The sequence below is a fragment of the Saccopteryx leptura genome, chromosome 2, assembly GCF_036850995.1.
Source record: "Saccopteryx leptura isolate mSacLep1 chromosome 2, mSacLep1_pri_phased_curated, whole genome shotgun sequence".
In the NCBI taxonomy this organism is placed as follows: Eukaryota; Metazoa; Chordata; class Mammalia; order Chiroptera; family Emballonuridae; genus Saccopteryx; species Saccopteryx leptura.
Window position 1 is genome coordinate 324,615,357 of NC_089504.1, and position 23,997 is coordinate 324,639,353.

Below are 23,997 nucleotides of genomic sequence, written 5' to 3' on the forward strand. Positions count from 1 at the left end.
AATAAGAGAATCCCTTAAGAACTTCAGTTTTACCTTCAGGTTTAATATATTAATTCAATTTGAAATAACAGGTTTAAACATATTACTCATTTGGAGGAGGGGGATCTAACCTGAAATAACTTCAATTTCTATAAATCCAAATTAACAACCAACAAGGCCAAGTACATTTTGGCTAATCTTGACTCCAGATGACATTCTCCGTCAGCCAATCCTCTGTAGAAAATGGATATTCCATGCACCGCAAGTTCTTACCTGGCCCTCTCCAACTGTTTCAGTGTCTATTACTGTGATGATGCCTGGGACCACAGGACTCCGCCTCGAATTACTATGGGTGGCAACATCATCTTCTGTCACACCTGAAGGCAGCGTGCCTGTCAGCTGAGTCACCACTTTCCCAACCATTGTCAGGCCAGTTTTCAAAGTCTATACAATGAAAGAGAGAATATAAATTACTGCTTATCAGTATTTGGATTTGTTTCGCAATTGGAATATGCATTTTGTTAATTTTCATACCCATTAAATTCTTTATTCTCTTATGAGCTCAAATGAACTGTCACAGAAATTCAGTCTGCCTTTTCATATGATTTTAAATTCAGTATCAGCTTAACTGAATGGTATCAGTAGAGTCCCCAAAGTCAGCAGGGTGAGAATAAAACCATAGGGAAATAATTAAAAAGCTTTGTTTCACATGAGGATACATTTATAATTTTATAAAAATTCTTTCCCTCTTCTTAATATATATAACTTAGAATATGTGACATAATAAGTAGAAATTATATAATATTCTAGTTTTTGAAATATTCTAAATCTAATCTGAAACCTATTTTTTAGCATGAAAAAGACTAGGATGCTTGTAGTCCCTATGTGAAAAACACCATAATTACAAAGATAATCTATAATATACTGTTATATACTATTATATATCAAGATATAGCATGCAAAAAATATAGTCTTCATCCAATATACAAATTATTAAATGAATAAAATATTATATAAAGTTAGGAGGAAAAGGTTCTTTTGCCTCTGATAGTAGAAAAACAATTCAATATAATGCTTTGAACATATAATTACAACTAAGAATAACTTAAGAGACTTTATAATTATCTTATATTTCCACTTCAAAGCAAATAGGTAACAGTAAGTATGAATGCTTTTTATTTTGGGGGAACCTCATTTGATTAGTCTCATATAGACTGACAAACAACAGCATCAAGGTAAGATGGAGGGGGGGTTGTCTGAATGGAAGAAAGCTAAAGCAAAAAAAAAAATTATGTCATTCACAAACACTGCAAAAAGATCTAGTCATTAGAGCCAAAAGAAGGAGTCTAGATTACGTGGCTATATTAAAAATTATGTATAACATGACACATTTAGAATTAATTTTTCCAATTCTCATATTGGAAGAAAAAGTTTTTATTGAAATACTTCAAATTAATCTTTAGTAGGAAGACTCTCTCTTAAAAATAATTATGGGAAAATAAATAACTTAAACAATAATTAGATGAGAATTTTATAAAGGAAATGTATTCTCCAAAGAATTTTTTCATTAAAACACCATATAACAAACACCAGTAATGTATGCATTATTTTACTATGGCTATGTTCAATGGAAAATTTACTATAATTTTGGGATTGGTTAAGGCTCTAAATATAAATAATGTCTATAGATTTCCTCAAACACCTCAGTTTAAGAGAATCTACAGTTTAAGACAGGCTACAGAAGATAAGTAAAACAGCAGCTCAAACAGCTGGCCAATGACAAAGCCAGAATTTAAAACCAGGACTATTATCAACAAAAGTTGATTTCAACCACTCTCCAGTATTTCCTTGTATCTAATTCCTGTTACTACTTGTGATCTCACACTTCATGAATTCAGAACACACACATATACTAAGAAGGGGTGGGAGGATGAAGACCACAATAGTGTATCTTAATAAATACTTAAATAAATGACCAGCAAAGCCATTTGCTAAATTCAAGCAAAAAGATATAATTTACAGCTGACTGAAACCAGAAAAAAGCCACAAATCAATTGTAACTGTTTTGTTTAGTGCTAAAAACTCAAACTGCAGTGATTATAAAACACAGCAGCGTTCCTCAATTAACAGCCAAACATTTGTTTCAATAATTCACAAGAAATGACTTACACAGAGTCTGTTAGATTGTTGTCAAGAAAGCCTCTGAAGGACCAACAAAATCAGGCGCCACTATGTATTGATGTCAGAAGCTGGACAGGAAGCCTTATTAACCTCTGAGATGCTTCGGCTGATGTACTTATTCCATTAATGCTAATGGAGATGCTTCCACTTAAATAGAGCTACCCCTTTATCAAAGAAATGCCTTTCAGGTTTAAAGTCTTAGTTGTATATCCTCCCCATTTGCCCTCGAGTCTATTATTTCATGCTCTTATACCAATGAATAGAAATAAACTAAAATAACTGGAGCACACAGAAAATGGGAAATAATATATAAAAGCAGGACACAAATAAAGGGACAAGCTAATATAAAAAACTAGGAAAAAACTTGGAGGGGGGGGACAGGGTACTAAATTTCATAGACAAAGGATCAAATTACATGGACAGTTATAGATATTTCTCATTAAAAAAATAATGACTACCAGAGGGATCATCTTATTAAAATTTAACAGTCATTAAATCTGCACTTTGTATCAAAGTGACAAGATAGTACTATCTATCACAGCTTACTAACTTCCAGTATCTAATGTAGGAGGTGAGAGGAGGGTGCTAGACATTTCTACATTAGTAAAGACCTTTGCTTCTAAAATAAATTTGTTTCCATGTCACATTGATGAACACTAGTGTTCAGAAGAAATATATAATGTTATTTAATAATCTCCACATATCATGGTTAGATACCTAAATCACAGTGCTGCGTAATTAGCCTTTTCACCACACTTGAGTAGAAAAGGTATGGCATACTTTGATGATTTCCTCAACTACATACAAAAATTGGTGAAGGCTAAGAAAAAATTAGGAATAAAAAAATCCACTTAGGCCAAATGGAGATGTTAATTTAGATGGAGAGACTTCACAAAATGAGGTCTCTAAATTAAAAAGGTCACTATAGTCCTAAAGGGGTGGCTCAGTGGACAGAGCATCCTACCAATACACGGAGGTCCTGGGCTCCACCCCTGGTCAGGGCACACACGAGAAGCAACCAATGACTGCACAACTAGATAGAACAACAAAGTGGAACGAGTTGATGCTTCTCTCTCTCTCTTTCTCTTTCTCATCAAATGGTGAAAAAATTTTTTTAAGTTCATTATGTACATGAATAATCTTAAGCATAGCCATAGAACTATCTGGAAGAAAACTGAACATAAGTTTTTAACAAATGTGAGATGACCCACTATGACCAAAAATTCAATTCAGTATGGTCCTTATTCTGTTCTATGGCAGACAGATTTGTCAAAGGGTCACACTAGTCATCTTTAACCTTTCTCATGCCATATCAGTTGTCATCCCTATCCATTAGTGCTAATGGTGCTGCTCTCACAAAACCTGTTGGTTGTCATTAAGAAGTTATCAGATAACAAGAGAAAATAGAGGCATTTTTATTAAATCAATTTACCACACTGGGGTTAAAACACATTTAAAGAAAAACGCAAATACGACAGTTATAGGGTAACTAGAAAATATGGAACAAGATTTTTTAAATGTACCAATATAATTCAATTTAGCGATTTCAATATCAATTTTTTTCCTTTATCACCACCACATAGAACTCATCACTATTACATTCTTAAGAAAAGACAAATAAGTTATTTTGAAATTAAAAGGAAAAAAATCTAAAAGTATAAGTATTAATTTTAAGTGCTATTTGAAAACCCAGAAACTGTAAAAATGAGTATTGCTGTGGAGGTCCAGGTACATGGACAATTAATATATTCTTACTTACAAGTATATAGTGAAACAAAAAGATAAAATCTTTAAAATTAATTCTGCTATATAACAAAGTGGTTAAGTACCCTCAAGAAGCCAAAAAAGAAGCTGTCATTAGACCAGAGAAAAATATTAATTACTTTTCCTGAGAGAGTGATCTAACAATAAAATGAGTGTGCCTTTGCTCTAAGATGAGCATCTTCTTACAAAACACAGACCACAGGGCTTTATAAATGATTTCCCTGTTATATCTCAAAAAATATTATTACCTGGACATGATAAAAATGGTAAGAAATAACCAATTTTATTTTCTATTTTCAATGATAGTCTAGGTAAATGAGATTCATTTTCCCAATGAAAAAATGTAGGAAAATGAAAGAAATTTTTAACAAGACAGTGAAGTGTTATTAGGTTCATATCCAAGAGAATAAGGAAATCTACTCATGTGAGCAGGATGTTTAAGACCTAGATGATTCCAGGTAGTGTTACTGAGAGACTAAGTGGGGCTTTTTTTTTTCCGATAGACTTGTGGAACCATGTGGTCGTGTTCAACGGGGTCAACCTAGTGACCTTCCGTCCATGCTTTGGGCTGGAACATACAGGGATATACAACAAACATAAGAGTGAACCTGTACTAATCAGGCTCTCACAGCTATTGCAAGTGAGTGTTCTTAAAATAATTTTAAGTAATCTGGATCACTAAAACTGGATTAAGGTGACCCAAGATTGAGAGTGCTGCAGGACTCTGGTATCATCTCAAACTCAAAATTGTTGCGAAAGATTTCTGAAATACAGTCTGGCAAACAACGAGTCAAGGCATCTAAATGAGGAACAGCCTCAACAAACAACAAAAACACACCAAAACAAAACCAAATACTGTAGTTATCATACACGTACTTAAAAATAACCGTGTTTAACATATTTAAACAATTTGGTAATTGGAGAAAAAGTGAAATCTAAAGAATAGGAAATTAAAACTATTTACTAAAATATTTCATCAATGTATATATGTTTGATTTTATCAAACTAGTTTTGTGCAATATTGAGATAATCATATCCTTTTTTCCTTTTAATCTGTTAATATAGCAGAATACACTCATTGATTTTTGAGTAATAAACCACTAATAGTGTGGAATTTTCCCAAATGGATTATGCCACATTATTGTTACCATATATTGTTACTTTTTTGTTTAGGGTTTTTCCTATCTATTTTTATGTTCATGAGCAAACTATAGCTTTCTTTTTTCATAATGCTCTTGTTAATTTTTTTTTTTTTTTTTTTTTTTACAGAGACAGAGATAGACAGGGACAGACAGACAGGAACGGAGAGAGATGAGAAGCATCAATCATCAGTTTCTCGTTCCGCGTTGCAACTTCTTAGTTGTTCATTGATTGCTTTCTCACATGTGCCTTGACCGCCGGCCTTCAGCAGACCGAGTAACCCCCTGCTGGAGCCAGCAACCTTGGGTCCAAGCTGGTGAGCTCTTTGCTCAAGCCAGATGAGCCCGCACTCAAGCTGGCGACCTCGGGGTCTCGAACCTGGGTCCTTCCGCATCCCAGTCCGACGCTCTATCCACTGCGCCACCACCTGGTCAGGCGCTCTTGTTAAGTTTTAGCAACATGATCTTACGTCATAAAACAAGGTTAAGCATAATCCAATTCTTTTTTATTCTAATGAAGAATATGTGATAATGTCATCATTATGAATAATGTTTATTCTTAAATATTAGGATGCTCTGGAGGTTTCTGGGTCTGAAGATAACTTCAGCAGATTTTTCTCTTTTTGGTAAACTTTAACACTGCCTTTTACAGCAAAGTCTAAGAATTTTCAAAAGAGACCATACTAATATATGAATATAATCCATAATATAATAGTTACAAAAACTATATATCTATAATTATATTACTTAGGGAATAATTTTGATGTACTCAGCCTAATACCTCAGAAAGCTAATGTACACACAAATTTTCTAATATGCAGTAACTTACTAGGAGAAATTACCATCCGGGGATGGGGAGAGGGAGGGATCATCCCAACCTTCCAATCTTTCCCGCATAAAATACCCAAGTGAAATGAAGACCCATTCTATTTCTGACAGAATTTTAGGAAAAATAATTCAACAATATTTTTTTTAAATCTCAAAACATTCATGGTCTCTAATACAGAAGTCTTTAAGAACACAGATAAACATGTAAATATAAGAAAAAGTTTTCAAGGCCCTGGCCGGTTGGCTCAGCGGTAGAGCGTCGGTCTGGCGTGCGGGGGACCCAGGTTTGATTCCCGGCCAGGGCACATAGGAGAAGCGCCCGTTTGCTTCTCCACCCCCTCCCTTCCTCTCTGTCTCTCTCTTCCCCTCCCGCAGCCAAGGCTCCATTGGAGCAAAGATGGCCCGGGTGCTGGGGATGGCTCCTTGGCCTCTGCCCCAGGCGCTAGAGTGGCTCTGGTCGCGGCAGAGCGACGCCCCGGAGGGGCAGAGCATCGCCCCCTGGTGGGCAGAGCATCGCCCTTGGTGGGCCTGCCAGGTGGATCCCGGTCCGGCGCCTGCGGGAGTCTGTCTGACTGTCTCTCCCCGTTTCCAGCTTCAGAAGAAGAAGAAAAAAAAATGACTTAAAAAAAAAAAAGAAAAAGTTTTCAAAAATATTTCATGACATTTTAGTTAAGAATAAGTTAAAGGAGCAGGGTACAATACATAATTGGATTGGATGTGTTAAGTTTCTCAAGAAATTGGTGCCTTAATAATACTGTAATAGCTGTGTATGGTGCCAGTTGGGTGTTGAATATATTAGGGGGAACAATTTACAAAGTATCAGATTGTCTAACCACGGGTGCTGTATACCTGAAACTAATACAAAATCATATTAAATATAAACTGTAATTGAAAAAAAATATTTTAATAAAAATATATTTTTAAAAATGGGTGCCAGCCCTGGCCAGTTGGCTCAGTGGCAGAACATCAGCCTAGCACGTGGAAGTCACGGGTTCAATTCCTGGTCAGGGCACACAGGAAAAGCGACCATCTGCTTCTTCACTCTTCCCCCTTTTCTCTCTTTCCCCACCTCCCACAGTGATGGCTCGATTGATTCGAGCAAGTTGGCTCCAGGTACTGGGAATGGCTCTATGGCCTTGCCTCAGGTGCTAAAATAGCTCAGTTGTGGAGCAATGGAACAGTGGCTCCAGATGAGCAGAGCATCACCTGGTAGGGGGTTTGCCAGGTGTATCCCTGTCGAGGCATATGTGGGAGCCTGTCTCTTTGCCTCCCCAACTCTCACTTAATAAAAAAATAAAATAAATTTTTTTTTAAAATAATAAAAAAAGGAATGGGTGCCAGGTCATAGTTATCTTTTTCTTTCATTTTATAAATTTACAAACAAAAACATAAATAAAAATTAAAATCGGCAAAAGCAATTAATAAAAATTAAATATCAACCACTTTATTCAAGTGCCAATGGAATAATTTTATACACTGCCAGAGTTAACAATAAATTTCAATTAACACTAATTTCATTGGTGACCAACAGTCCATTAGAAATTGGAGGGGGTTATCAATGTAACTTCTTACAGCTTAAATGTGGAGGACATGAGTATATTCTTCACAGTTTGCAATATTGGAATATAAAAAGTAAGAGGTTCAGGCTTGTTCTTTTCAAAGCATATTTATTCTGGTCTCATTCCAGCATGCCCACTGTCAACTAACAGTTAAACAGCTTACAATTACTGAATGAAGTAGAGCACTTTCCTATTATGTAGGCACATTAAAACTCAATTATAGCAAAGAAGAACTGAAAAATTATCTTATATCACATAACTAAAAATTATTCAACATTTCAACATGATGATAAAATGAGTAGTACTGAAGATGTAAGTGTATGACAGGTAAGTCTAAAAAGATTATAATATTTGAGAAATGTATCTTATAAACTAACTGAATAACACTGATACTCCCTAATTACTGTCTCAGATTTCTTTTCATTGAAATAACCATCATAGCTTTGGTATACACAATGGAGAGAAGTAAACAATTTTTATAAAGACTCTGAAATCTAAAATATATGGTGCTGTAGGCATAAAAACATTCAGTATTTACCTTTCTGAATGAAAAATACTTAACACTTCTCTCATCAAACCAAGGAGTATGTTCTAAAGCATATCATGTAAGCATCTGTGATCAATCTTGAAGTATTTTTGTATTTGTTTTACATGAAAACAGTGTGACCTCTGATTCCCTCCCTGTGGTTTGCTTTAAACTATTGTTCTTTTCCGAATAGCTGTGCTTTTTATTACATGCTGTTATTTAGATTCACTATGTCATCCCTATTATTAGAATTGTTTTGTTGTATACTTCAGAATTCAAAAGGACAGTGATTATAAAAATACCTTATAATCAGCATAAAGTTTACGAGCCATCATCACAACCCTAGCACACACACAAAAAAAGAACTCATGTGACAAACATGCAGGGGGGGAGCCCTGTGACATAAAAGAATCTTTGAATGTGCCAGGGATTTGACTCAAGTTTTCATAAGGAATAGTATTTCTTTTATGTCAAAAAGATTTATTATTGTTCAAAGACGCAAAGAGATGTCAGTATAGGTAGAATAATGCAAATCACAGAAGAATCCAGAAGACACTACTTAAGACATGAACAGCTTCTTTCAAAAGTGGCATATTTACATAACACGCTATAATCTAGCTAACAGAAATACATATTTAAAACTGGATAACTATAAACCTTATAATCATTACAATAGAATATAAAGTATTATTTATGAACCTTAAGAAATTAAACACCTAATCATTTAAAAGTCACCAATTCTTATGAGTGACAGAGTAAGTGTAACTCATTTCTTAAATTTCTTACACTTATGGATGAAAAGGGAAGACTCTCAATCCAATTCAGGAGAGAAACTTGATAATTACTCCACATAATCACAACTCCCAGAGACTACTGAATACTTACTTTAGCAGCACTAATGACTGTGGCAGTATACGACTGAATGTTGTCTCCACAGGCTCCACCACGGGACTGATGACATCGAATCAGCTGGAAAAAAGAGCGAAAAACCAGAAAGTCGTTTCTATTAAACTGTTTAACTATACAAGCTATTAGGATAGAGCTTATTTACCATGCGTAATGATGGTGGTGGGAGGGAATGTTTGCACAAGTATATTTCATACAAACAGACAAAAGCCCTGCTCAGACACTTTTAGCCCTTTTTTATAATCTCCTGGTGCCACTCAGGCCGTTTCATGCTCAAATACGATTTTTAATTGCAAGGTGAATAGTCTTTTAAGAATTCATAAACTCTGAAATGGTAGAATTTGGGCTCTGGCCGTCTTTCAACAAATAAAATTTAAGAATATAATCAAAAGACTTAGACATGACTTCCTAATATTAAACATTTAATGTGCTAGTAAATTAGGGTTTTGTCCTCTTAATTCCTACATAAAGATTGTAAAAGGAAACTTTAAAAAATTGGGACAAAAGATTTTGCCATATTTTCATTGCCAACTGTGCCGGTGGAAGAGTGGACAAATTATGGATAAATCAACTATGACACACGTAGTAACTATCCACTTTAGAGGGCTTACCGTTAGAATGAAAAAGGCATGCCCTTATTCGTGCCTGATGTAAATAAATTACCTGCCAATATTCAAGGTCAATCACTAGATTGACAAGTGTTGAGCAATAAACCAGGATTAAATTCCCCCACTGCTCCTACATTTCCTAAATTTAGTAAAATAGATAAATATATACATCTATTTAGCCAAAGTTTTATATTTAAATTTTAATTAAAGAAAAATAGTAGAGTATGAGAACAGCTCCATGTTGTGATATGAATTATTACAAGCCTAGAGAATTCACAAAGAATCTACTTCTCCCAAAACATAAGAACAAAAAAACGCATTCCATAATCTAAAACCAAGTCATTTGATAAAGGTCAATATGCAAACCTTTTATTATTTTATTCTAACATCAAAATTGTCTTCTTCACTGACACTGTATTAAGGAACCAGGAATATCATAAAGTGGCAGATTCCAAGGCTGAGACGGGGTAAGTACGAGGAACCAGGCCATATTCTTCATATTCTTAAAATAGCAAGTAAGAAAACATCTTTAAAAAATACTTAATGAAAGCATGTCACAATATCACAAGAACCATCTTAAAGGAGTTCTCACTGATAAACTCTGGGAGAATTTGATAAAACAGAAAAAAATTAAAAGCCACTGAAAAAAAACGTAAATCCATGAGTCCACATCAAAAACATAGATGCAAAAAGATAGCAAAGAGGGAAATATATAACTTCAATATAATCAAGAGAAAACATCAAAAACCTCAAAACGGCCCTGGTCGGTTGGCTCAGCAGTAGAACGTCGGCCTAGCGTGCGGAGGACCCGGGTTCGATTCCGGCCAGGGCACACAGGAGAAGCGCCCATTTGCTTCTCCACCCCTCCACCGCGCCTTCCTCTCTGTCTCACTCTTCCCCTCCCGCAGCCAAGGCTCCATTGGAGCAAAGATGGCCCGGGCGCTGGGGATGGCTCTGTGGCCTCCGCCCCAGGCGCTAGAGTGGCTCTGGTCGCAACATGGCGACGCCCAGGATGGGCAGAGCATCGCCCCCTGGTGGGCAGAGCGTCGCCCCTGGTGGGCGTGCCGGGTGGATCCCGGTCGGGCGCATGCGGGAGTCTGTCTGACTGTCTCTCCCTGTTTCCAGCTTCAGAAAAATGAAAAGAAACAAAAAAAAACCCTCAAAACAAAAATCATTCTTTTATCAAAAAAAAAAAAAAAGGAACAGAATGGGATAAAAAAGGTAGGTTGTATTTTTTTTAATTTTCTGTGTTGTAAAAGACAAAGGAAGACTGTATACCATATTTTTCATTCCATAAGACACAATTTTCCCCCCAAAAGTGGAGGGAGAAATGCTTGTGCAGTATTTTATTAAATATTTTAACACACCATTTGGTTCAGAATTTTGTTTTTCTTATTTTCCTCCTTAAAACCCTAGGTATGTCTTATGGTCAGGTGCATCTTATGGAGAGAAAAATAGGGTAATATTCTATACTAAGAGAGCCTAAAAGTACATGCCAACAGCATATCATACCTGACCCTAGACTGGATTTTGCACTATACAGAAAAAGATCTATAAATCACATTATATGCTTAACTGACAAAATTGGAATATGGATGGGAAATTAGATAAAAGCATTTTATCAATATTAAATTGGCCAATACCTTAGTATTCAATGATAATATGATACACTTAATTTGCTTTGTAAGGGTTCAGAGCTCAGTCTGAGTAAAGGGCACATGGGTGTGCTTTGTGCTATTTGTAGTCTAATTATTCTTATATTGATAAGTTTTCTGAGTTAAAAGTACAGTTAAAAAAAGGCATTGAAAAACAAACCCGTCCTGGCTGGTTGGCTCAGCAGTAGAGCATCGGCCCTAGGTGTGGATGTCCCAGGTTCGATTATAGGACAGGCCACACAAGAGAAGCAACCATCTGCTTCTCCACCCCTCCCCTTCTCACTTATCTATCTATCATCTATCTATCTATCTATCTATCTATCTTTTCTCCTCCCCTCCTGCAGCCAGGGCTTGACTGGAGCGAGTTGGCCCCAGGCACTGAGGATGGCTCCATGGCCTCTGCCTCAAGCACTAAAAAAATGGCTCCAGTTGCAACAGAGCAAGGGCCCCAGATGGGCAGAGCATCGCCCCCTAGTGGGCTTTCCAGGTGGATCCCGGTTGGGGCACATGCTAGAGTCTGTCTCTGCTTCCCTTCTACTCATTATAAATAAAAAAAAATTTTTTTTTTTCAAGAAAAGAAAAACAAACCCAAACAAAATGCATGGGCTCTTGCCTAAAATTTCAGTCAAAGAATATTTTCACTGAAAAAGATTGCTATACTAAATATTAATTAAATTTTGGAATTCAACTCTCAGCCCTATCCCTAAAACAGTAAGAAACTATTAATAAATAATGCTCTTGCCTAATGAGTGGTGGCACAGTGAATAGAGCGGCAACCTGGGACACTAAAGTCCCATACTTGAAACCCCGAGATCGCTTGAGCGCAAGCTCACCAGCTTGAGCACAGGGTGGCTGGCTTGAACATGAGTTCATCAACATGATCCCATGGTCACTGGCTTGAAGCCCAAGGTCGCTGGTTTGAGCCCAAGGTCACTGGCTTGATCCCCAAGGTCACTGGCTTGAGCCCAAGGTCATTGGCATGAGCAAGGGGTCACTGGCTTGGCTGGAGCTCTCAGTCAAGGCACATATGAGAAAGCAATCAATGAACAACTAAAGTGCCACAACTGAGAGTTGAAGCATCTCATTTCTCTCCCATACTCTCTCTCAAAAAAAATAGAATAAATAAATAGTAGCGCTTATGTAAATACCATGGAAAGACATTTATCTGGAAACATTTCTTCCAAAACGATGGAACAACCATCTGATTAGCAAACTCTTTGTGAATGCCACTACACTTTCTGGTTTCATTATATAACACTAGACATTATTGACACTCATCTCTACAAAGGAAAGACAACTGGCACACATCCAGCCTGCACATCTATAAAGACAGTTGTTTCCACATAAAAAAAAGTTACTATTTACATAACACCCACAATTCTAAGTGGGTAATCTTTTACACATGAGAGCAAATCAATAAGAGCTGATGACAATTTATATGACTTCTTGGATGTCACCAATACCAAAGAAAACGTTATTACAGATATAAACATTAGAGGACTCCTTTGGTACCGCACTGAACTGTACACTTCTTTTCTTGTTTGAATAAGATAATTTGAAAAGAGCTAATTATTATTATTATTTTTTAGATATAATAGAAAATCATGAGAAAGAAAAAAGTGGGGAATTAAAATATGGCATTCTGGCTCTCAGTACTATGTAAAATATCCACCTGAAACAGACAGCATTTTGGAAAAAGTATCAAGGAATTCATCCAAAAAAGTAACTTTCTTCAGTAGAATCTTCATTTGGTAAATTCCAGAAGCGAGGGATTTACTTGCCCTGTGGATTCCCCAAATAATTACTGTAGTTATCATATCAAGACTTGTGTAAAAAAATTTCAGCAGGCCCTGGCCGGTTGGCTCGATGGTAGAGCGTCGGCCTGGCGTGCAGGAGTCCCAGGTTCGATTCCTGGCCGGGGCACACAGGAGAAGCACCCATCTGCTTCTCTACCCCTCCCCGTCTCCTTCCTCTCTGTCTCTCTCTTCCCCTCCCGCAGCCGAAGCTCCATTGGAGCAGGGATGGCCCGGACGCTGAGGATTCTCTGCCTCAGGCGCTAGAATGGCTCTGGATGCAACAGAGTGACGCCCCAGAGGGGCAGAGCATTGTTCCACCAGGCTCCCTGGTGGGCATGCCGGGTGGATCCCGGTCGGGCACATGGGGGAGTATGCCTCCCCGTTTCCAGCTTCGGAAAAATGAAAAAAAAAAATAATAATAATAATAAATAAATATATAAATAAATAAAAATTTCGGCAAATGCTTTTAAAAACAAGTATATATTGACACGAGATAATCGTCTTTTTTGAAGTCTAATTTTTTTAGATTTCATATGCACGGCACTAAATGGCATAAAAAGGATTTCACTTTTTCTTTCTGAAAATTGAAAATTGCCTTTTGCTTTGATTTGGACATAAACAAAACTTTCAATGTATAAATATAGTTTCTTTATTTGTTATGATGACCTTAATAGATAAATGAAATTGATAAATAACTGGAAAATTCAACAAAATGTGAGGATCTGTGATTTAATTAACACAAATAAAAGAACCCTTGTTTGGATTTAGTTGTAGATAAATAAAGTGTATTAAATTATTCTATGCCTCAGGTTCCTAATCTGCCAATAAAGACAAAAGTCATTCCTACCTCCTGTTTTCTATGTAGCTCTACAGAAACTACTATCAATGCTGTGCTTTAAGATTTATGGAGTAAAGTTCTTTATATAAAACTAAGTGTAGAAAATTAAGGTTCAGTCCAAATAATGATCTTAAGCAAGAGATAGGACAGTTATTGGGTGTCCAACCAAAACCCAAACCAAAGAAAACAAGCTAGTAAGTTAACTGTTCATTATTGCTTCGTAATCACTTCGGGAAAATTCTTGAAAACTTGATTCATTTCCAATAACCCAAACATGGGCCATGCCTTACCTTGTTTTCTGCATAAGCAAGCCAGCGGCTCCCAAGAGCAATAGGATTCATGTTGGGCCCTGGACAAGGATAACAGCCTAAAAAATGTCAAATAGCAATATTGAGAATTTTATTAATAAATTTTTTGTTGATGAATCATATTTTGATGCTATTAAAACAGAATAAACAAACGCTTTTAAATTTTTTAAGTTTTACATTAAATTCCCATAATTCTAGTCATTATTTTAATAGCTGAATGATATTCTTTATTTTCTCCTCTACAGTTTCCCTTTGGTTTTGACTTCATTATAAGAAACAAATCTGGGAAGAACTGGTAATCACTTTTTGTAAAAATTGGGCATTTTATACAGTTATTCATAGAACAAGAGAGAGAAGCTATGGAGATACATCTAAAATTCCTAAGTCTACAACTTCTTAAGTTAGGCCAACAATGTTTGGAGAAGAAAGGGGAAGGATACAATTGGTTCAGGAATTTAAGGGCAAAAGATAAAGAGGGCGTACACCTAATAGAAAATGAAGATACTACAGTGGGGGACAAAGAGCATGTACTTAAGTATGGGGCCAAAGAGATGCAATCCACAAAGGAAGGCTCATAAAATCAATGCTGGGAGACCATTTACACAATCCTATATGTTTACATAAAACACTCTAATTCTTCTTGTCTTCAGCTCAAACAATAACAAAATAGTAGAAAGGATTATTTTGAGGTTCTCTCCTTTCAACAAGAATAAATCACATATTACTGACAGTGAACACCATCCATGCATGGAAACAACAATGCCACCATCTTGAACTTGAACTCTACTAACCAAGAAATAAAATTTAGTCAAGTCAGTGATGTCTTTTTTCCTAAAAGGCCATCATTTCCCCTCCTGGCTATGTCAGTAGAGTCTTTGGAGGGTATCACCCCATATTTCAACTACATAAAATAATATTACACTGTCTCACAAAACTGTTTTGACATTTCTTTAAAAAAGTGTTTTCAATTATAGTTTACATTCAATATAATTTTGTATTGGTTTCAGGTGTACAGCACAGTGGCTAGACAAGCACATGCTTTTACAAACTGTTCCCCCTGATATTTCCAGTACCCAGCTGGTACCATATATAGTTATTACAATTACCGACTATATTCCCTAGGCTGTACTTTACATCCCTAGGATTGTTTTCTAACCACCAATCTGTACTTCTCAATCCCTTCACCTTTTTCGCCCATTCCCTTAACCCTCCTCCTCTCTCGTAACCATCAAGTCTGTTCTCTGTATCTATGTGTCTATTTCTGTTTTCACAAAATTGCTTTAAAGGGATTAGTCAGAGACTTCGGAATCAAAGAACCCAAAAAGCCTTACCTAAAGGGCTCCTGGTTTATCATTCCAAAAGTCTCTAGTTAATATTTTTACAAATGTTTTTCTCTAAAATGTACACTAAAGATCAAACTGAGGTTATCTATTTCATACTTGAAGTCTCAATTTGGAATCTAAATTTATACAATCGTGACGCAAACAAGATTGTATAACAACCTTTTCTTCCCGTGACAAAAAAAAAAGCCAAATTACAAGAAACACATTACTAAATTGCAAACCACTGCTCACTGTACGCTACCTAGCAGAAAGCCCCATTCTATGTTATTTATCCTAAAAGGAATAATCAATGTATGATCAATGATTCAAAACTATTATTAATAAACTTTAAAAAGTTTTAAAAAGTACTAATAAAAAATGAAAATAATTACTTTGACATTTACTATAAAAAATAAAAACTTGTATGTTCTGTGATATATTTATTATTTTTCTGTTGATTTTCTATCTTCCTCCCACTTGATTAGAAGGATATGTAAGGTCAAGGATCCATGACTTTTTTGTTCACTGTGGAATCTCCACTGCCTAGAATGTTGCCTGAAAAATAGCTTAATAAAGCTATCTTTGAATAAATTAAACAATGCACCTAAATTAAAGCATCTTTACAAGGCACGGGCAAAAAAAAAGTCACTGTATAAAAAAATTTTTCGGACAGTCCAATTGTGTGCTCTGCTAAGAGCCAGTATTTCATTTTAAAGCCAATTTTAACAGAAATCTTTCTTAAATATATATTCCATGGTCCCTGAACTCAGACAGCCTTTTGATTAGTGATGATCATCACTTTAAAATGTTAGTGTTGCTGTGTTACCAGCACTGAAGAACACAGTGACATTGCTTCCATTATACAGTTGTTTGTTTTACCTCCTTTAGCTGCCATCTATTTCCAGTTTTCGTTTTTAAAGATTAAAAACTTATAAGAAAAAGACAATGACCATAAGAGAAAGCCTACATATATATAAAAAGAGAGCCTGACCTGTGTGGCGCAGTAGGTAAAGGCATCGACGTGGAATGCTGAGGTCACTGGTTCAAAACCCCGGGCATCCCTGGTCAAGGCACATATGGGAAGTAACTAGGTGTTGATGCTTCCCACTCCATCCCCCTTTCTCACTCTCCCCTCTCACTTAAATGAATAAATAAAATCTTATAAAAAAGAGAAATGAGCTTTCTAATTTTTGCACATTGTTTAAAAATACTTTATTTTAGGGTTTGAAGGGGTGTGTTTAGGATATTAAAGAGTTTTAGAAAATTGGCCTCCAGGTACCTGGGATATTACTGTACCCACACACTGCTTATTATGGACAAATATTATGAACACATACACAGGACAAAAGCCCACCAAAATAGTACAAAGACAACACACTCTAACAAATAATATGTAGTACTTAGATAATAAGTTTTATTATTATACTCCCATGGAGTAAACTAATCTTATTCATACAAAAAATGTACTTCTATATGTGTATACATATAGACCAAGATATTTTCAAACTAGAGAAATGGGTATAAATATAATCTATTAGAAAGTTTCCCCCTTTTAAATGTGAAAATAAAACTTAAAAAAAAAGAAAAACAAAATATACAATAAAAACAAAAAATATATATATATACAATAAATACGTATGAATTGAGACATTACATAAGAGGTAGCTAATCTCCTGAACTTTAAAGTCAACATCATCTAACTCTCAATTCTGACACCCATTTTGCCTTACTTGATCTAATAAGTACATTCTCCTTTCTAAAACAAAGGGATATTAAGGAAAAACTATAATCAATGATTCTTCACTTTATTTTTTGAGTCAATGTTTTTAGAAACTCAGTGGACCTCAAGAATAATAGTGTGTTGGAATCAAAGCAAATTGTTTTTCTGCTCTTCAAAAACATTTTACAGCTGGAATCAGCAAAACATCGCCACTCAGCACTATCCCCACTTTATAAGCATGACTCCTTTAAAGATTAACTGTTGCCTCCAGCTAAACTTTGAAAACACAAACCCCTATATTAGGATTAACTCGAACATGTTTACAATGCTTGTGAACAGGGTAAAAGAGAACTAGATATTTAAAAATTCAGGTTTCTATATTTAAATAAAGGTTGATTCTTCCATTTACTCAAGTAATTTAAAAGGCACATGAGACTGATGCAATTTAGAGGGCATCCTCCCAGAATCTTTGTCCTAAAGGAGAGCTGACCTGAACTCATTTTGAAAAACAAATGGTTTAACTCAGGTGTCCCCAAACTACGGCCCGTGCGGCCCCCTGAGGCCATTTATCCGGCCCCCACCGTACTTCCAGAAGGGGCACCTCTTTCATTGGTGGTCAGTGAGAGGAGTATAGTTCCCACTGAAATACTGGTCAGTTTGTTGATTTAAATTTACTCGTTCTTTATTTTAAATATTGTATTTGTTCCCGTTTTGGTTTTTTACTTTAAAATAAGATATGTGCAATGTGCACAGGGATTTGTTCATATTTTTTTTATAGTCTGGCCCTCCAACAGTCTGAGGGACAGTGAACTGGTCCCCTGTGTAAAAAGTTTGGGGACCCCTGGTTTAACTACTCTCTGTAACTGTCTGCCTTATTTTTCGTAGTTAAGACAATTCAAAAGATTTCAGACCTCTTTGGGGAAAAAAACAACACACACAGAGGTCTGCATTTATGATCAAATGACTTCCAACAAGGGTATCGAGACAAGTCAATGGGGAAAGAATCGTCTTTTCATCAAATGATGAGGTCAAATGGAATATCCACAGGCAAAAAATTTCAATGAAACCTTGACTTCACACAGCATATAAAAATTAACTCTACATGAATCTAAGACTTAAATGAAAAAACTAAACATGTTAATCTCTTGTAATAGAATACAGTGGTAAATCTTCATAACCTTAGGTCAGGCAATACTTTCCTGGATATCAGAAATAACAAGTGATAATAGAAAAATATAGATAAAATGAACTTCATGAAAACCAAAATTTGGTGCCTCAGAGGACACCACCAAAAAAAGAGAAAAGACGACTCAGAGAATGGGAGTTTTTTAAAGCAGGTACCTGATAACTGCCTGTATCTAGACTATAAACAAAACTATTAAAACTCAACAAGAAAGATACAACCCAACATAAAACTTGACAAAGAAGATACAAGAAAAGATGCTCAACATCATTAGCCATCAAGGAAATACAAATTAAAACTACAATCAGATAACATTTCATAAGATATTAATGGGCCATGGCCGGTTTGCTCAGTGGTAGAGTGTCGGCCTGGTGTGCGGAAGTCCCGGGTTCAATTCCCGGCCAGGGCACACAGGAGAAGCGCCCATCTGCTTCTCCACCCCTCCCCCTCTCCTTCCTCTCTATCTCTCTTCCCCTCCTGCAGCCGAGGCTCCATTGGAGCAAAAGATGGCCCGGGCGCTGGGGATGGCTCCTTGGCCTCTGCCCCAGGCGCTAGAGTGGCTCTGGTCGAGACAGAGCGACGCCCCAGATGGGCAGAGCATCGCCCCCTAGTTGGCGTGCCGGGTGGATCCCAGTCGGGCACATGCGGGAATCTGTCTGACTGCCTCCCCGTTTCCAGCTTCAGGAAAAAAAAAAAAAAAAAAAAAGATATTAATGGATGGCTATAATCAAAGAAAACAAAAACAAATCATTAGCTAGAATGCAGAGAAACTAGAACCCTCCTGCACCACTGGCGGTAATGTCAAATGGTGCAATCACTCTGCCTGGCAGCTTTTCAAATAGAGAATGATAGAATTACCACATGACCCAGCAATCTGACTCCTGAAAATATAGTATATCTCTCCATAAAAATCTCTCATTCAAGAAAGCATTATTCATAATAGCCCAAATGTGGAAACAAACTAAATGTCCAGCACTTAATAAATAGGTAAAATGTATTATTATACATACTATTATTCAGCAATAAAAAGAAATAAAGGCTAATTAATATTTTATTGTCTGGACATACCAATTTATCCACTCACCCAGTGAAGGACATCTTGGTGGCTTCTACATTTTGGCAATGTAAATAAAGCTGCTTGCTATAAGTACCATGTGCAGGTTTTATAAGTGGAAATAAGTTTTCAACTCTTTGGGATAAATACCAACAAGTACAATGCTGGGTGGTTATATTAAAAGTATGTCTAGTTTTGTGAGAAACTGACAAATTGTCCTCCAGAGTGGTTGTATCTTTTTGTATTCTGACCAGCAAATACATGAGATTTCTTGTTGCTCCACATCTTTGCCAGCATTTGGTACTGTCAGTATTCTGTACGTTGGCCTAATAGTGTGTAGTGGTATTTCATTGTTATTTTAATTTAAATTTCCCTGATAAACTACAGTGTTGAGCATTTTTCATATGCTTATCCGCTATATGAATATCTACTTTGGTGCAATGTCTGTTAAGGTCTTTGGCCCATTTTTCAATCAGGTTGTTTTCTTCCTGTTGAGTTTTAAGAGTCTTTGTATACTTTGGAAAATAGTCCTTTATAAGATGTGTCTCTTATAAAAAATTTTTCCCAGTCTGTGGCTTGTCATCTTAATTCTTTTTTTTTTTTTTTTTTTTTTCTGTGACAGAGACAGAGAGAGGGACAGATAAGGATAGACAGACAGGAAGAGAGAAATGAAGCATCAGTTCTTCATTTTGGCACCTTAGTTGATCATTGATTGCTTTCTCATATGCCATGACCGGGGAGGGAGCTAGAGCAGACCAACTGAACTCTTGCTCAAGCCAGCGACCTTGGGTTCAAGTTGGTGATCCTTGCTCAAACCAGATGAGCCCATGGTCAAGCCAGAGACCTCGGGGTTTTGAACCTGGGTCCTCTGTGTCCCAGTCCGAAGCTTTATCCACTGCACCACCGCCTGGTCAGGCTCATCTTATTCCCTTGACAATGTCTTTTACAGAGCAGAAGTTTTAATAAAGTTGACCTTATCAGTTATTTATTTCATTAATTGTGTTTTTGGCATTGTATATAAAAAATCATCACCTTACCTAAGTTTTCTCCTGTTATAGTCTAAAATTTTATATTTTTGTATATTGCACTTGGGTCTGGGATTAATTTGAGTTAATTTTTGCAAAGGATGTATGGCCTATATCTACATTCACTGTTTTGCACATGAATGTTTACTTGTTCCAGCACCTTTTGTTAAAGATACCAATGCTTCATTGTACTACCTTTGCTTATTTGTCAAAGATCTAGTTCTGTATTCTCTATTCTGTTCCAGTGATATATCTGTCTATTCTTTTGCCACTATCACACGGTCTTGATTACTGTAGCCTTATAGTAAATCTTTAAAATGAGTAGCGACATGGAGGAATCTTGACTACACATTACCAAATGAAAAAAGCCCAGCCTGACCTGTGGTGGCCCAATGGATAAAACATCAGCCTGGAACACTGAGGTCACTGGTTCAAATTCCTGACCTTGCCCAGTCAAGGCAGATACAGGAAGCAACTACTATGAGTTGATGCTTTCTGTTTCTCCCCCATCTATCTCTCTCTCTAAAAATCAATAAATAAAATCTGAAGAAGGAAATAAGGAAAAGAAGAAGAGAGGAATGCTTCTCATCTCTCACCCTTCCTGCCTGTCTCTCTCTCAGAAAAAAAGTAAAACTAATTTTGCATTTTTAAGATCATTTCAATTGATCTTTACATTTCTTATTCTTCATTAACATAATGAAGAATATATACCAATACTAAGAAGTAACATTAGGATTACAGGACTAAATTTTCCTCCTCAAAGTAATAGCAGGGGCCAATGGAAAGAGTTACTTACTGTATAACCCTTTGGTATCCCTGGAGACTTCATATCTATCTTTCAATTTAAGTAACACTGGAAATGACTGCTAATGACATCTATCAGTCTTTGTCTTTTGTCTCCTTAATCATACATGGGTTTTGGATTTCCACATCAGACAGCTGTTCAAGGCCACATTTTCTGTACAGCCAAATAAAAAGGTGTCTTCTTTCTCATCATATTGGCTGCATTCCCTTTCTAGTTCTCTATCAGCTCTCTTTACCTTATCCTTCTACCCTTTGGCACAAATTCCCAAGATGCTTTCTCCGACAGACACAGCTGTCTCTACTAACTTTACAGTCCTGATTCGTACATAACTAAAGTAACCATAATTGTATTATACAAGAGCTTTTCAAATTATTTTAGAAATTAAATGCTTGCATGGTCAAAACAATACCCAAACAGACCAATGGAACAGAATTGAGAATCCAGAAACAAATCTACATGTATATGGGCAACTAATTTCAACAGGGAGCCAAAAACACACAATGGAGAAAAGAAAGCCTCTTCAATAAATGGTGCTGGGAAAACTGGAAAGCCACCTATAAAAGAATAAAACTAGACTGCTATTTGTCAACATACACAAAAATTAACTGAAAATGGATCAAAGCCTGACCAGGTAGTGGTGCAGTGAATAGAGCGTCAGATTGGGATGCTGTGGACCCAGGTTCGAGACCCCGAGGTTGCCAGCTTAAGCGCGGGCTCATCTGGTTTGAGCAAAAGCTCACCAGCTTGGACCCAAGGTCACTGGCTCGAGCAAGGGGTTACTCGGTCTGCTGAAGGCCCACAGTCAAGACACATATAAGAAAGTAATCAATGAACAACTAAGGTGTCGCAACAAAAAACTGATGATTGATGCTTCTCATCTCTCTCTGTTCCTGTCTGTCTGTCCCTATCTCTCTCTCTCTCTGACTGTCTCTGTAAAAAAAAAAAAAAAAAAAAAAATGGATCAAAGACCTAAATATAAGACCTCAAACAATAAAATACATTAGAAGAAAACATATGTACTACACTTATGGACCTTGATCTTAGTGAAGATTTTATGAATTTGACCCCAAATGCAAGGGAAGTAAAAGGAAAAATAAGTAAGTGTGACAACAGCAAACTAGAAAGCTTCTGTATAGCAAAAGAAACCACCAACAAAACAAAAAGACAACCAATCAAATGAGACAAAATATTTGCAAACAATGTTCCAATGAGGGGCTAATATCCAAAATATATAAAGAATTAATATAACTCAACAACAAAAAATCAACCACTCCAATTAAAAAATTGGCAGAGGACCTAAACAGACATTTTCCCAAAGAAGATATACAAATGGCCAACACACAGATGAAAAGACGCTCAACATCTCTAGCTATTAGAGAAATGCAAATCAAAACTACAATGAGATCCCACCTCACACCTGTTAGAATGTCTATTATCAACAAGACAGGTAATAACAAGTTTGTTGCAGACAAAAAGGAACCCTCCTACACTGCTGTGAATATAAACTGTACTGCCATTTATGGAAAACAGAATAATGGTTTTTAAAAAGTAAACACAGAGCTATCAAAAACCCAGCAATCCCTCTTCTGCTTATCTATCCCCAAAACTTGAAAACATTTCTTCATAAAGATATATGCACTCCTATGTTCACTGCAGCTTTATTCACAATAGCCAAGACACGGAAACAACCTAAGTGTCCTTCAATGGATGCCTGGATAAAGAAGATATGGTACATACATACAATGGAATACTACTCAGCAATAAGAAAAGATGAAATACTACCATTTGAAACAACATGGGGAAAAAAATTAAAAAAGAAACAACATGGGTGGATCATGCTAAGCAAAATAGGTCAGATGGAAAAGGCCAAGAACCATATGATTTTACCCATATATGGAATATAAAACAGAAAGCAAGAAATGAACAAACATACCAAAAGAAAAAGAAACCCTCATAGATACAGACAATAATATGGTTGTTTGCAGTGCAGAGGTTAAGGAGAGTATAGGGGGTTAAATATATGATGACGAAGGAGGCAAGACTTTGGGTGGTGAGCACACAATGCAATTATAGATGATCTGCTATAGAATTGCACAACTGAAACTCATATCATCATATTAATGAAAGTCACCATATATTTCATTGAAAAATAATTTTTAAAAAACTCCTCAAAGGTGGTGAATTTGTTAACTCTACATGGGCTTTGGTCTTAGTTCTTTAAGAATTAGAAATCAATCAGTGGAGAAATCTATGCAGCACAAATAGGCCAACACAAATGCTTCTCAGTATCCCCACTGGCTCGGTTCCTCTGTCCTCTAATCCCTCTTCTATCCTGCATCTTTTCAGTTTCCCTTGCAAAACTGGCTCAAGCCCATGGCATAATCCAAATTCAGAAAAATGCATTTAATGTATGCATGCTTCTTTCCACCTTCCAAACATTTCAATTTGCATAAAGGTTGGAGGAATGCAGAGATTGGAGAAAAATAAGCTTCTTTTAAGTTAGAAAATTGCTTCATTTATTTCTAATTTAAAAAATTAGATCATGTTGAATTTCAAAATGTTGACATAAATCACTTTAGGTAAAGCCGTATTTCAAAGAAAGAAGCCAAATTCCTCCATACAAATGATTGCCAAATATCATCAATTTTACCAACCTAGCATCACTTGCATAGGGCTGGTCTCTGGGACTTTCTTTTTTTTTTTTTTTTTTTTTTTTTAAATAATTTTTTTTTTTTTAGATTTTATTTATTCATTATAGAGAGGAGAGAGAGAGAGAGAGAGAAGGGGGGAGGAGCAGGAAG

At 36.3% G+C, this 23,997-nt stretch overlaps 1 protein-coding gene across 6 annotated transcripts in view; it reads right to left on the bottom strand.

The window, feature by feature from the left end:
• The window catches only part of BCAS3 (BCAS3 microtubule associated cell migration factor), a 614,901-nt gene that overhangs the window by 456,195 nt on the left and 134,709 nt on the right, over positions 1-23,997 (bottom strand). For all 6 annotated transcript variants that reach the window (XM_066363166.1, XM_066363167.1, XM_066363164.1 and 3 more), the window contains exons 10-12: positions 14,070-14,146; positions 8,862-8,945; positions 253-423 (exon numbers count right to left, since the gene is read on the bottom strand). In XM_066363166.1, the coding sequence (XP_066219263.1) occupies positions 253-423; positions 8,862-8,945; positions 14,070-14,146 (332 nt within the window). The remainder of the gene's footprint in view (positions 1-252; positions 424-8,861; positions 8,946-14,069; positions 14,147-23,997) is intronic.